Source organism: Styela clava, chromosome 7 (assembly GCF_964204865.1).
Source record: "Styela clava chromosome 7, kaStyClav1.hap1.2, whole genome shotgun sequence".
Classification (NCBI taxonomy): Eukaryota; Metazoa; Chordata; class Ascidiacea; order Stolidobranchia; family Styelidae; genus Styela; species Styela clava.
In genome coordinates, this window is record NC_135256.1 from 12935427 (window position 1) to 12951683 (window position 16257).

The window sequence follows — 16257 nt, forward strand, 5'->3', positions numbered from 1 at the left end:
TTATAAACGCTCGCTTCTTTAATTTAAGGAATATTGAATAAGACGTCCTTGAGGCATGCGAGATTTATTTTGACTTTATATTCGTTTGTTACAATACCGTAACATCGCATGCGAACGTCGAACGTGTGTTGGACGGGAGCTATCCATCCCAGCGCACATTGGTTTTAGCAAAAAAGGATCACTAGATTCTCTCATTTCATATATTCATTATGTCTACGAAGCCTGGACCGTTAAAGGCAGGGTCCTCCAACCCTTGGCCCAAAATGTTTTATTTTCGCAAAGGTCCATTGTTTTGTAGTTGTGAATAAAATGAAAAAACGTCTTCGTAGCATTTGATTTTTCATATCAATGCATGCCTATACAGATCCTATTTAGGATACAGTGAATAAGCTACGATCCTACGATTGTAGCAATGAATCATATTCCAATAGGTCCAGACAATATGAGTAAACACTGCATTGGAGCTACTCAAAGTAACAGTCTTTGTCGATACTAATAAACATTAAAAAGACTTCTAAACATAATTCTGCTTCCGGGCCACTGGAACATTCGTTGTATTTTTTTAAAAACAGTTATAAATAAACGATGGTATAAATAAGCCTGAAGATTTCGACCCCCTTTCCTTACTTATGTCAGCATAAGTATATCAATGTCATTTTGGTATTTTACCAAAGTAGGGAAAGAATTACCTAGAAATATTAAATCTTTATAGGACAGTAGCACCGGCAAATGACACGGAAATGCTTCTTGATTTTATTAGAGTCTATATTTGCAACACAATAGTTTACATCAACCCGCAACGCTCAACATGCTAGGGCCTGCATGAGCCCGAAAGTCAAACGATCGTCAATGTTAGGTCATTATTCCACTCTTCAACCTAAATCATTAACATAACAAGTGAAGCAATACAATTCAGGCAGCAGAACTATAGACAGTTGGTGAACAATGACAATTAGTTTTTAGTCGTGCGTGCTGCAGACCGTGTATATAACGTAGGACTCATATAACCATCCACTCGATGCTTTGCAACCATGAGAAACATCGCAAATATTTCCTAACTGCGGCGAGGGCGAGAACCCGAGAGAGAAAATTCTAGTGCGAATGTCGTCATATTTTGTTACTATGTTCTAACGTTTTTAATGATAAAAAACTATATATTTATTTAAAACAAAACTGATAAAAAACGTGGTAAAACAAATATTTATGAAGCTATCTTTAATATATAGACGGCGGGTCTGCTTTTCAGAGATGTTACGGAAGATGTGCAAGTCAAATTTAGGGTCATTTATCCGACAATGCGATTCCGTTTGACACCGTCATTCACGTTTGAGACGGCGTTCCGTAACTTTTCGGGTTCCCCACCTGTTCCAAATGGAATGGCATTAAAACATTATTGGACATTATTACTTATCGATCTTAAGATCGGTAAGTATGTTGATAGGTATTTGTCTGTCTGTATGTCTGTTTGTTTGTCTGTTAGATGAACGCGATATCTCAAGAAGGCGAGGTTGAATCTTCTTCAAATTTTGCATGTGCATTCATCATATCTTCGACCAGAAGCCTATTGATGAATTATGAATTTGGATGAATTATGTCGTATAATTAGCGAGTTATTAATTAATTAGTGATGGGACACGCGTTGTCACTATAGAGTCATGATTCGAAACCGCAGTTTCGATCGATAAGTCTTCGGTCTCCGAACGATATTCTCGTTGAAACTGTTATTGAATTGGTTTAATCTGCGGTCAGAAATATTTAGGATTAACTATTTATTAAAATTGATTTATTTGTAGATATTGTATAATATGTTAGTAGAGGATTTTTTTAAATTCGAATTTTTCTATGGCGCAAACTGCCACTGATGTTATAAGCGCCGTAAAACATATACCAATAACAACAATAGTTCTTCTGGTTGTAGTAGAAACTCTGTGGTACTCGATCCAGTACATGGGAGAACATTATTATTTTCAACGTATGTGATATATTATGCGATAATAGCGGTGACCGTACATTTGAACCCATGTACATTTGAACCCATGCGTATATCCACGGGTTCAATCTATATGCGGGTGCTAAAACCCATGGGTTAGGGTTAGTATGGGTTTAACTATCCGTGAAACAAAAAAAATTCCATGGGTGCAATAGCATACAGGTGCAATTGTCATGGGTTCAAATGTACGTGGGTTCAAATGTAATGGAACCGATAATAGCACAACTCTATTTTAGAATAGTTAACGAGTTTTGTGTGATAACATCATCAAAATTGAAATTGCATACCGTGCCGTGGTTCCGTGATCACATCTCAGTGATCTGGTGGTCAGACTACCGGTAATGTGAAAGATTTGATACTTCTTCGTTTTGGCCTCCGTGTCCATACATCTGAGCAGTGCTCTCTTGTTAATATAAGCAATCGGGATTTGCAGTTATTAATAATATATATGGTTGGATTTTCTCACTAATTAGCTCTATCTTCTTCAGCAAAATATACCAAATGGTGAACGATAACAGATTACTTGTCATGTCATTATCGTTAATAAATTATAAAAAGACCTTTTTAATTAATTCAGTTGTGTGCACTCATGTAAATAAGACAGTGAATGGAAAACAATCGTTTATACTTTATATCAAACGAGTCGTATCTCTTCTACAATCTACAGGATAGCAAGAGAACAGAAAAATATCAAATTGGTGTTTGAACAAACTTGTAGATAAAAAATTGCCAATTTCTGCAGGACGTGTACTTGATGAACAAATAAATTACTTCCATATAGCCTAACAATTATTAAATTCGTCTTAATATAGACTGAACCAAAGAGATTCGTTGGTGATTTTTTTTTTGCTTTATATTACCCTTATTTTTCAAATTCAATTCAAACTGGTCCGATTTTTAACAAATAGTAGGCCAAATTGCCCTGAAACGCCCGACCTGCTTTACGAAGAGATATTCACAAGTTTCTAATTAACGTGAAAAGTTTGGGATTCAAGAACTTTGAGTGAAAATCTGTCTATTATTATTTTCTCTCACAAGACTTAACATCAAATATTTCCCAAAATCGTCGGTTTTATGCTTTGATGGACCATTATATTTTACCATGTTACTTTCCAATGCGATATGAGATCGAGGGGTATTCAGGGCCATAGTGCTGTAGGATTGCTCATACACGTTTGAAGGCGGATTGCGTAATCAACGGAAAGGCGAAAAATGCATATAGAAGTTTCAACCCAATTAGCAGGGTAGTTCAAGAGTTTCTAAAATTGAAATTTCACTGTATTAGAAATCGCATAATTTAAGATTTCTTCCCATTCTTTAGAGAAATAATAAATTGAACTTTTATTCTATTGAGAAAAATTCAATACTTCAAAGTCGCATACATTCCTGCATATTTAGTTACGTATTGTATGCAGGAGGAGTATTCCAAGGAGTAGCCTAAATGGTTATCGAGCATCGCTCCAGGGCAGCGGGTAATTTGAAATTCTATTTAATAGGCTATATACCCACACTTGGCCATAAGGTATAGCACCGAAATCTGAAACTATAAAAATAATTTTCACGTTGTACTAAAATTTTCACAGCTATATTAGAAAGAAACAAAACATCAGGATTAAAAGATATGTATTCCGCAGCTTACGCATATAATACAATTTTCTGTATTGTTGAAATATATCTTACAACCATGCTGATTATTGGTCTCGTCAAAGCCGCCAAAATACCCAGTAGACGAAAACGCAAAAACTTATAAATTTTGGTTGTTGATAACCATCTCTATTGGCGCCTTCGTATCTGTTTGTGATTCAGTCTTATATTATTTATTATTGGTCGCTGGTGATTTTCTACCACATTTATGTGACGGGATAATCAATGCAAAGTGTATTACTGTATCTTTGTCATTAGGCTGTACTTATACCATGATGTGGTTACGACAGAGGACATTATACTTGGATTCTGCAATTGAAAGGTGGGGCCCGAGGCACGCCAAAAAATTTAGCACTGCTGTCGGTATAATACTTGTAGTATTAGTAGTATTTAATGCAGCTTTATTTATCGCGACTCAAAAACATGAAGGAGTGGACACGCTTGGCTGCATTTTGGTTTCTTCTGTAATTCCAAACTGGGTGGCATTCGTAATACTTGGAACCATTTCTGCAACTATGGAATCCATATTGCTGTTTTTATTCATCTATCCTTTGTTAAAGTACATGAAATCATCAACTCTGGAGCGACAAAACCTGAACTATATTCCCCAAGTTACTTTACGAGCATTCTTCACCACGTTGGTTTGTGTTTTATCGGATGTCGCTGCTTCTGCATCTTCCATAATTCTAATACATGAGCACAGAGTTGCAACGGCATCCATAGGATTACAGATAAGTATCCTAATCAATGTTATTTCTTGCATTGCATCATTTAAAAAATGGAAAATACTGATTTTGCGGTTTAACAACGTTTCACCTACTGACGAGAATATGGAGACGACAGAGCGGAACGGCAATTGAGGCTAATATTATATAATATTCCGTGGAGACGTCAGAACTGTGTATAAAACGGTAAAAAACATAAAATAAGAGATATTCAGTAGTCAGAGGCCGCCACGACTAAGTTTTATGAACTAAACAAAAAGACTCTTTCAATGAAACTACTTTGTAATTCGTCATAACTGCTTAATCCGCACTCTGCGTATAATCATCTACGTATTAATAATGAGTTTTTAACTGTCCGCTAGAAGCTTTTATTGTGGGCACCAGCCGGCATTATCATACATATAATATGCCATTGCTTTCACCATATCTCCATTCAGTTGTTTGCTTGTTCTTTCTTGAATTCTTTCATTCAAGAGGCTGATGTAATTTTCATTATTATTTGTAGATGATAGAAATGTATTGTGTACTGTATTTTTTGTTATTCTCTTGCTCCTACTTTTAGCGACCGTTCTTTCATCTTCAAATTTTCTTATCATTTCTTGAAGACGTTTCTTATCATTTTTCATTCGCTCAAATCCGTATTTTTCAACTTTTGTCCAAAATGTATTGTTAAAATAATCATAAAGTAAAATATCCTGAGAAACACAATAAAATGATTGAGTAGTTCATAAGCAGTTGGGTATTAGCAATTAACATCAGTACAACAGCAAACACCATGTGAGTAAAACCTTCATATTGTAATAGGCATCTCCATATTGGAAGTCGACCAGTTATTGTAGCCGGGACACCATAGACTAGGGGTTTCAGAGAGTTATATATCTACCTGTTTATTCAAATATCTGACAATCCTTTCTTCCTCTTTCGTATATACGTGAGGTTCGTATCGACCTTTGTTGCGATATCTACCGATTAATTCTTCCCATTCCATACACAACACTTCCTTCAGATTATAAAATACAAAAGTGTTTCAAATAATTAGGAATCTTCAATTTATGTGAGAGATTCGGTTCTAAAGATGACGATAATGAACTGAAATATCCTGTTGCACTTCAATAATGCTTAAAATGTACATTTTCAAGCATGCAATTTATACCAAAATGGTTTTATGAATTGTATATCAGCTGTCATCATCCTATTTTTGCTGCAGTGTGCATCTGCTTTGCTTAAATAATTATTGTACCTTCAATAAAAGCAATGATTCCAAATAGTAGTCTGTAAGCATCACCAAATCAAAGACAGAATCCAGTTCTTTTGCTTTATTTATTACATATTCTTCAGTTTGATTGTCTGAATCTAGCCCAAGATCGTATGATTGATAGTTGGTGCTTCTGAAAACGCAAATACAAAACTTGCCAAAATATCACCGACGTTTGTAATGTCTTTTCCCTGCTGATGTACGTTGAATTTACTATAACGTAACCATTTGTGACAATGATAAACTAGTTTGTGGGCATTGAAAATATTTTATATGGAAGAAATGTAACTTCACTCAGTCGTAGTCTTGTTTTATTGATTCCAGTAGACTCTTTTCTTCCTCGTTATCACTAAAAAAGCTTTTCGGTCCTGGTATTAGGTTTTCTCAGTACATTATACATTGCATACTGCAGTTCCCTAATGTGAACGAATTTTTGGGCCAAAAAGGGCCGGAGTATTCTGAAAACTTCTTCGTTGTGTAATTTCATACCAAGTTCGACAATTCTCTCTTACAGTGTTTTCAAGCCCAGTGTTAATTGTTTAACATCCTCATATTATAACTGGATCTGCATGTTTCTATTACAGAAACGCGTTATTGGCGCTTGCAATTCAGTAACTCATCTAGATTCGTTTTTCAACACCCATAGTTGTCTGAAAATTAAAGATTTACCTGAAATACCAAGCAGTATCTTTAGATAAACCATCCGTTACTGTGTTTATATAGTCTGCATATTCCACTCCAAATTTTTTCAAAATCTGAAAATATGGTTCCCCTTTGCATGCAATCTGATTAAAAAGAGTGATAAAGTAATTAGTTCTCTGTGTTTTATTTAAACCCTACACCAAACAGTGTTTGAATTGCACTTAAATCTTGTTATGCATCACCTTAGTTGACTTGAAATACTTGGTAAAAATATATGTATTTATCGAAGATATATGTAAGTATTGGAGAGCATGGGTTTACTTCAACATCTCCGAGTGTCAGTAGAGATAAATAAAAGTTATCTTCTCGTTCGAACGTTATTGACAGGTATACGAATATTTTTCACATTTTAGGAAAACATGAAGAAAGTCAATTCATTTAATTGTTAATGTTTGAGATCAATTAAAATTTTACGGGAGTTACCTTTATTTGCCCCTGTGTATATTTTTTGTAAAGGCCATAGTAGAAATAAAAAGATGACTCAAATTGACGAATAGGATTCCGAATTATTGTGATGTACCTAAAACGAAAGTTATATTATTATAAAATAAGTTCAACGTATCCCACAGGAGCATCTACGTTCTTTGATCTTTGTCCACTGCATTTGGGTTATGGGGAAAAAACACACACGCGAGTAGCTTGGTGGTGACTCTTCATTCGTGTGAGTAAACAAGCAAATGGTAACAGGACAATGGCGGTGTTCCGCATTACTCATACTAACTTCCTCTATCATAGTCTAATTACCTGTCTAAATATTTTAATTAATATCTGACTCACTTAACATCTTTTCTCATTATTGAAAACAACTCGTCTTTATCAAAACGTAAATGTCCAATCAATAGTCTCATACGTGGGATACTTTGACTAGATCTTCCCGAATTATATTCCGCGAGTAACGGAGAACCAACCATGCTAGCAAATTGACTTCGGAAATGGCCAGGATATCCCCCATAGAACGGAATCGGTATTCCGCCTACCTGAAAACAAAATTAAGGCATTTTACACTTCACTTTATAATGATATTACTGAATGAATGGAACAATGTATCAGGTATAATATGAATACGACCTAGATGAGCAAGAAAGGAAAAATAGAACTTTGTGACGTCACAACACTTAAAACCATCAGAGAGTGTGATTCCTTCCTACATATCACAGGCTAGCACAGTAAACTACCATTTTTTTCGTGCAACAAACCGTTTCAGAGCTGTTTCCAAGTTTACGATTTTGTATGTAATGCGTCAGTAATCTCTTCACGCTCGTGCCTCCTGTTTTATGGGTTTTTACAAACACAATTCCTTGTGCTGCCTCACATTCTACAGTGTGGTTTTGTGAATCTATTTGAACCGATGTTTCTTCATGCTGCAATAGCAATAAAAACAACTAATAGTATTATAATACCAGGTGACAATGCTCAAATATATAGACATGAAGGCCAAACAGCAACAGTTCGAATCGCACATTATGAGATATATATATAGAACGACATATCAAAATTGTACAACTTTCACATGCCCAGTTTATAGAGGTTGTATTTGACTCTGTTTGCGATGATGCGCCGAGATTTTAGATTCAAACCCCGTGCGTATTATCTCATTCATGTGGCAACAAATTAGACAAGATATGCCAACCTCCCATGACCCCGTCGTTTCAATAAAATAATTAACGATAGACGCACTAATGCTTGTTTGTTACCCCAATAAGGTGTTGTTTGTCAACCCAAACTCTCAATGATAGCTATAGTAAGAGACATTATACCCAAAATAAATATATCTTCGAGCTGAAAACATGTTAATTTCTTATAATTAATGTTATTGACAAAAAAGCATTGAATTGAAAAATCTTCGAGTAATTTTTCGGTTACCGATTCGTTTAAGTCTTGCAACATCGTTATATTTATATTACCATGGCTTCTTTTCAAACCAATCGAATGAAATTCGCAAACTATCGTGGTGAAACCTTGATGAGCCTCATTCCCTGATGTCCAAGTTCACGGAAAAAGTCATTTTTTGTTTAGTAAATTCATAAAATTGATATAAATAGTACACCTGAGTAGTCGTAATTAATACGTTTCGACAAAAAAAAAATTAATACGAATAGCACACCTGAGTAGTCTTTATTGTTTCTATAGACCTAAATATGCTTTCCCGAATAGAAATAAAACTTAGAAAAATAATACCAGAGCAAATTACCACTAGAAAGATAACACTCTTTGACATAACGATTAACTAAATAACACACGTTTAACGACAAATTATCGAATCTGCCACATTAAAATATATTTAATAGGCCAGGTATTGAATTCGTTGTTACACCTTAATGTTGTTAACACGCCTGTATTTCCGGAGATCGAAACAAAATGGTCGATATAAATTTATATTATTGGTATATTTTTATATATAAATATCAATTTATGGATCCTCAAATAAGTAATATAACTATCGGAAGTGATTGCTTGCAATTCTAAAATAATTCGTAATATATGTACATCGTAATAAATCAATGCGTAGAAAATTCCCTTTAAATATTTTTTGATGAAAAAAATATCACCCCCATCTAGTTCACATATGTTTGATAATTATAGAGTCGTATTAACCAAAAAAATCTTCGGAACGAGAGTTTGAGATTACGGTCATATGGTAGTATGCCTTGAAACCGGGTTTTGCGGTCCTAGATATGTTGAAGATAACATGTTTTTTTCTGAAGGCTGAAAGTTAGGCTTGAGTCTACCCAAATTATTATATCCTTGATTGATGGCAGCAGTGAATTTAAACCTGAGATTCCAACCTGCAACGCTTCCATTTCATCGTGATGATTGTTGTTAATGGACACGTCAGTGTACGTAACGATCGTTTCAATATTATGTTGCTGCACTTGTTTTTCTTCTCCTTCGTCATGATAAAATCGCTTTTCTCTTTTCTTCGAATACTGGACCAATTGCTTTTTCAGTGGTTAAAGATTGAGCCAGAAGGCTATTACTTATTTCAAAAATTTCTGTGGACTTCAGGAGATTCGTCTTTTATGTGTCGAGATAAAAAAAACTTGTGACGTGTTCATATAATTGAGCATAGCTCTCTTGTTAATTAATGTTTATAACTATTTTATATTTTCTAGCTCAGTGGTTCTCAACCTGTGGTACGCGCACCACTAGTACGCGAAGCTTTTCAAGTGCTACGCGAGCAGATATGAATTATTGCAACAATTAACCTTTCAGTTGGCTAACGCTTTATCTTCCTTACTGTATGTATTGGCTGAACAGCGTTTATGGATGTTTCACCAAGCATCAGTTTCCTTGTTTATTTCCGTAAACATGCAATCAGCAATAAGTCAATAATGACGCAACAGATAACAATTGCAATTTCTGCACCCAGCCGCTAAGACACTTCTGTCGCTCAAACAGATATTCAAGCATAGTTGCAAACATTGCCTCGTTGTTGTAGCTTTGAGTGATATTCGTCAGTTTTCAGTTGTGTTTCAAGAAAATAATTGTGAATTGATAAACTTAATTGTCATTAAGTCTTCCGCGGAGCTTTACTTTAATTGCAGCAGCAATCAAAAATGAATCTCGCAAGTGCTCCGATGGACAAGGCTAAACTTAGCTATATCAGTACCTGCAAACGACACATGGTTGATTAATTTTTATTAAAAATGATGGTTTCAAACATGTAAACCGGTTTATATGCGCCAACACATCAAAACACTCTCAGAATAAGCATAAATTTTGCAATAGTAAAGTATAGGGATAATTCTTTCGGGGAAACACACATAGCCCTGGTGCGCTGCCAGTTCTTGTCTTTAGACTTTAGAGATCGCCCTCGCCCGCCATTACCCACCTTAAACAAAGCGATGTGGGTATTTTTTGTCCGTTTTGCGTCTACGTCACAAAGGATGTAGTGCCACATTATAAAATACTCCCATAGCTCTAGCTCAATGAACCTTTTCCTATAATCGTCTTGAAAAGTGTATACTGACTGCAAAATTTTAAATGTACGGCAGTTACGTTTTTCAACAAAATTTTGCAAATTCAAACATCGTAGCGAACTAAATCACATATATGATGCTTCTTTGAAGTTTAAAAATTTATAAATTTGACGCCGCCGATAAACGCGTTTATGTACCGATGGAGAAAATATTAATGCATTGGATCATGATCGATCTAGTGACCTTTCACACTTTTTTTTATTCGAAAAAATACTTGATGTCAGAATTTTTATCCAATTTGTAATAATGAACGCGCCTTCTCAACGTCTATTCGTCTAGGTCACGGGATGGCGCTTTTTTGCAAAGCGTAGACGATTTCAAATGGGGAATGACGCACGAAAAAATTAACATAAGTTATTAGGCGTTAACTACCAGTTTCGACTACCTATCAATCAGAGCTCAACCGAATAGGATTTTTCGTCATTATTATTATTCATACATTTATACTACTACTGTAAAATTTATTCATGTAAAAACCAATTAGAAATGATAAATTGAGAAATTATGTATTCTTACATTTTTAATTAAATACGAATTCCGCAATAGTAACAAAATCAAAAACTAAAAAACGAACGAAAATATAAATATTTGTCGCAATATTTGCCCTCGCACCACACCCCTTACTATATACATATATCTACAACAGCTATCAAAAAAAATCCTATATTTGACCAATAAGCAAACCAATTTGAATTATAATCGCGTACACTGCAGGAGTTTGGTTGTTATAATCTTGAAAATATTGACATCAGACTTGTGAATTGTATATCTCAAAATTGAGCGCCATTTTATTATTTATTTCTATTTAATAAATTGCTATTCGCTTTGGGGTTCGAACATTTGCAATTCTCGTCAATTTTATTACAACTACAGTTAAGTATCAGGATTCGATCCATCTATAGTATCCATTTAATAACTACATCACATGTGAGAAAAGTAATATGGCTGTGTAAATCCGATTCATATATCCACTTTGAAATTAGTATTGATTTTTACAAAATATCATTGATTAGGAGATTGACAGAGAGCATTCCTAACACAGCAGCACCAGGGTAGACATATACTACAATAATAGTGTCAATAATAACAAAGACATTTGTTAAATTTGTAAGGTTAGCTTTTATTTGGAGTAAAATCAAGTACACGGTTGAACAACTCCAAGAAAACTGATATCCCACGGTATCTACACCCCATACCTGGAGAATATATAATTATTTAAAAGACAGGAGGATAATCAAGTGAAATTGAGATCTAACTTTCTTGACTTTGCTAAAAATGTGGCCTATTAGTATCTTACCTATTGTAATATTATCTTGGTTTGACGATTATCTAACTTTGCTTGCCTATTACAACTCACTTTTGTCACAGCGAAGCATTTCCAATAAATCTTTTTCATATATTCTGTTTGTTGCTTCATGGAAAAATTTGATATAATTTAAAAATAGAATTCTTCAAGTTGAAATTATCACAGATGAAATTTTGGGGGTGATTCACGAGAATCTCACCTAAAACTTCACACACATTTACTTTTACTTAAATTCTTTTATCTCCCACCCACCTCGTCTATCTGGAAAGAAGCTAACTAAATGCAAAACATATCAAATTCGAAAATTTCCCTGAAATCGGTTTTAATATAGGCCGAACAAATCATTTTCATTAATTTCAAATGGAAGTATAAGATTTTATACGTAAAAAATTATCGGTTCAAATAAGAACAACTAACACTTTTCAATCACGTTTGTGAAGTCATTTTCGCCATTTGCTTCAAGTAACTAAGAGTTAACAATACAATGGATATCGCGTTAAAGTATGTTCTTTGTTTAATTTCTGAAAATAATAGGAATGAGATATTCATTTTATTCTGAAAAATACCTTTTTTTAAATATTTATCAAGGGATAAAATATATAATCATATTCGAAGCAACAAGCAACATATTAGGTTTTTGAAAAGATTGTGTTTGAATGTTGACTTTTCAAATCAATTTTAAGCACTAACGAAACCAAATTTTTTTTTTTAAAGAAAATTTTGCAGTACCAAACGATACTATTTTTAGTATGTAAAAGCATTTTTTATGAAACAAAGATGAAAATGAAATTTTTAGAAGCATTTATTAGAATATTGAAGTTTTATATTCTTTTATTCAGACATGTTCATTTTACCAAGCCATTTAACGCCGTTCTACTAAACTTAGAATTACGAAAAACGAAGAGTGGGTTCAATGGACTCTCTGGTATTGTTTTGTCCTCGAATGAAGTTTAGATATATTATACATTTTAAAAAATATTGGTATTTCTACAACCGACAAACACAAAATTATCACGAAAGAAATTCTCTCGCGCCAAATTCTCGCAATATTTACCGTTCCGTTGACGTCCGCGCACTCGATGTGACGTCATATATTATATAGAAAAGGTTGTCGCAAAGGCAATGCGCATTCGAGAGAGAATATTGTGCGATAAGTACGCGTTTGGTTGCTGAAAATTTAATTTTAAACTAAAAACTTGAAAATGTCTGCTCAAAAAACCAAGAAGGCGAGCAAATCGCAGGATCACCCTACTTACCAGGTTATGGTAATCAAAGCTGTAAAACATGAAGGTTCTTCAAAAGGAGGGACTTCTCTCGCGAAATGTTGGAAATATGCTGCCGCAGAGTACAACCTTCCTAAGGACAAAAGAATTATATTTCGTAAGAATGTAGCCCGTCTTATCAAAGCTGGATATCTGGCTAATACAAAAGGCAACGGTGCTGCTGGATCGTTCAAACTGAGTAACGCGCAAAAAGACAAGGATAAGCAACTGGAGAGAACTCAGAAAGAAAAACAGAAAGCGATTAAAGCTAAAGCCGCTTTAAAAACCAAGAAAACAACAACCACAAAAACAAAAGTGAAAAAACCTGCCGCCAAGAAAGCCGCAACACAGAAAAAAACTGCAAAAAAGACCACGAAAAAAACGCCAAAGAAAACGACAAAAAAGCCCGCAGCAAAGAAGGTCGCTAAAAAATCCACCAAGTCCCCACAAAAGAAAGCGAAAGCAAAGAAAGCTACTCCTAAAAAGACCGGACAGAAGAAATCCAAGAAATAAATCAATATACATAAAACTTGAACTTTACAATAGCGTTACATGCTTATAAGAGTTGAAGCCAATGGAAAAGCACCGGGCGCACTGCTTACTTTTTATATTGTAATCCTGTTTTGGGGGATGAATATTCTGTCATGTTCATTTTGGAGCATGGTAAACAATCAATTTCCATGAGGATCAAAGTGAATCTTGACCTCATTGAGCTTTTTTTGTATAGTAGTTCCACAGAGTGTACTCCATATTCAGATTTTTTGACAGAACTCTATTTTTTCAGCTTGACTCACCGTTTATAAAACAAAATAAACGCACTTTTAGTAAGGGCCTTTTTGTTTTCTCTTTGATCATGCTTGAAAATGTAGTTTTTTGTTATTATCGTCGTTACGTTTTCTTTTTAATGAAATAAATATTATCATTAGTATAAACCCATCTACTTGTTTGTTACCCTATTTAGTGTGAAGGCGCCAATTTTAACAACAGCCGTTCAAAGTGTGGCGCGCGTTTTAAACGTATTCTTGTCGTCGTCACGTGCCGCTTATTTACAAAGCGTTGATGACGCCGTGAATAGAGCAGCGGCGGAAGATATCTTGAAGTACTGTAGTAACTAACAGCGATATGGGTTATCGCGGGTTCACAATCAAAGATTGACAAAATATTTTCATTTCAAATCGTGTTTGAAATTCAGATGATCTACTGTCGCCTGTCAGTTCGCCAGCTCTCGCGGTTGATGAAGATATGTGTAATAAAACATTTTTAGAGAGGTATTAGCGACACTTGTTACGAGCAAAGGTTAGATCAAATGTGCGGACACCGTATCGATACCGATGCAACATAATCAGATTAATAATGCACCTACATGGCAACACAGAATTCAAAATGTCATTTGAGTTTGCATTGTGAGGCAACAGAAATGAATAAGCTGGCACTGATTACAGTACATGTGGGTAGGCGGACAAACATGCGTTTACAACTGACAATATTTTTCGACACATCGTACTAAGCTTACAACGCGTTTGCTATGGTATCATTTGGCTGCCGCTTGTCCTGATTCAAATTCTGCTGGGATAATTAATTACCCGTTCGTGCAAGTGTACAGTCCAACATCCAGGTCATCAAACTATGAATATCAGGGGTCGGGAACCTTTGTGATCAAGTGAGCCATAAAAGGTACATATTTTCAATTACATTTCCGTGCGAGCAATAAAGCGTTTTTCTTTTCACAATCATGTTTTATATTTTTACTTAAAAGTCAACACATACAATGTCTCATTATAATGTTACTTCTGATGCTGCATGTTGTCCCTGAGGGCCTTGAACGACTGCTCACGTGCAACACATGTTGAAATCGACGATACTCATCGCGGAGAAGTGCTAATTTTGAATGGTGCGCGGCCCGCGAAACGAGTTTCTATTTTAGTTTAACCTAGTACGTGCGAGTAATTCCAATCACTTTACGTTGCAGAGCTCATACCTGAGCCTGTGCGGAGCGAACAGCGCATGTCATAAGATCAATTTCCAAAATTTTCATGTCTATACTAGGAAGCCATGTTAAATAAAGGTGCGACCCGCGGTTTGAACCAGTTCTTTGTATCTGGCCCTTCTGTCTTAAAGGTTGCACACCCCTGCTTTAAATCTAATCATTACTCAAACGTATTGGCAAATGTTCTGTCAAATTTGGCTATAACTATATAGTTTGAAATCTGGTAATAATAGCAAGCTTGTAATAGTAGTAAAAATTTCCATAAAGTTAGTTATTGGATGCGAAGTGTCCATAGTGGTTTTTCTGCTGAATCGTTATTTCTGTTAGAATTGTTATTGGGGTGATATTTTTGTTGGTGAAAAATCAATCGCTTTTTTGAAGATGGAAGGAGTCGCCCCAAGGCATGTGGACATTTCATTAAAAATTGAGTAGCATTTTTTATTCCGCCTTTGTTACGCATCTCATCATGTAATTTAAATTAAAAGCACGCAGGTACATGGATATTCTGGTTCAGCTTAATCAACTTGTAAACTTGGTACTAATAAAGATTTTGACATGTTGCGTTTGTTTCTGGAACAAAAAATTTATAAACATAGGTTTTATTGACTGGTTCCATTTTAGGAGGTTAGTTTGGTTATATTTATTTCTAAAGATATAGCGTTACAAACAATGCTAAATGCTTGCAACTCCTTTTTCTGAACTCCAAAATCAGAACATATTTTCAATCCTCACTCATTAGTATTTCCTTCACATTTGGGCAATCCATAGACAATAGAGCATATAGTACAATTTTTATTCATTTGGTGTCATGGTTGGGACAAAATTTTGATTTTACATTTATTCATATTGCTCTCCATTTTCTTCTGAGTCAATGTGCAAAAATATAGGTATGGTCTCAACCGGGTATCTAGCTTCAGCTTCTCCAGCTGTTGTCAAGATAGGACATGCAAACTTTGTTCTGTCTCATACTGAACCTCATGGTGGAGTGGATTATGTCATCATGGCAAAAATACAATTCCTTGCTCATGATTGGCTGGGCATTTTTGAACACCTGATTACTCCAAAATCGAATTTAATATTATTTTCGAATTTGCTTCGCATACTTGGAAGATATTTAAATTCATACAACAACGTAATTGCATGTGCCCTCCAGATATATAAATTAATAAAAACATAGAATCTATCACTTATTCAGTTCGCGAGTTGTCACACACAAAAAGAAATTTGTTTTATTTCGTCTGAACCCATTCGAATAAATCACTATTCGATTCGACATGCCCAGCCCTATTATGTTTTGGCTGAAATGTGTTTTCATTTTTTACTATATTAGGAGAAATGTGAATTTCTGAAACCTGTCGAATGTTTGCTATTTACAAGCAAATGTAATATAATCTAACCCTCAAAAA

General features: G+C 34.8%; 2 protein-coding genes across 2 annotated transcripts; one reads left to right on the plus strand and one right to left on the minus strand.

Annotated features, from left to right (window-relative positions):
• Positions 1-3546: 3546 nt before the first annotated feature.
• LOC120328203 (galactose-3-O-sulfotransferase 3-like) lies at positions 3547-9514 on the minus strand. The gene is made up of 8 exons (XM_039394631.2): positions 8421-9514; positions 7513-7677; positions 7094-7293; positions 6740-6836; positions 6284-6399; positions 5600-5747; positions 5243-5359; positions 3547-5054 (listed from the first exon to the last, which is right to left on the minus strand). Exons 1-8 carry the CDS (start codon positions 8532-8534, stop codon positions 4728-4730), a joined length of 1284 nt encoding a protein of 427 aa, XP_039250565.2. The 5' UTR covers positions 8535-9514; the 3' UTR covers positions 3547-4727.
• A 3210-nt stretch (positions 9515-12724) lies between these two features.
• On the plus strand, positions 12725-13796 carry LOC120327991 (uncharacterized). Its single transcript, XM_039394364.2, has one exon. The coding sequence runs from the start codon at positions 12805-12807 to the stop codon at positions 13375-13377; it is 573 nt and encodes a 190-aa protein (XP_039250298.2). The 5' UTR covers positions 12725-12804; the 3' UTR covers positions 13378-13796.
• The last annotated feature ends 2461 nt before the right edge of the window (positions 13797-16257 follow it).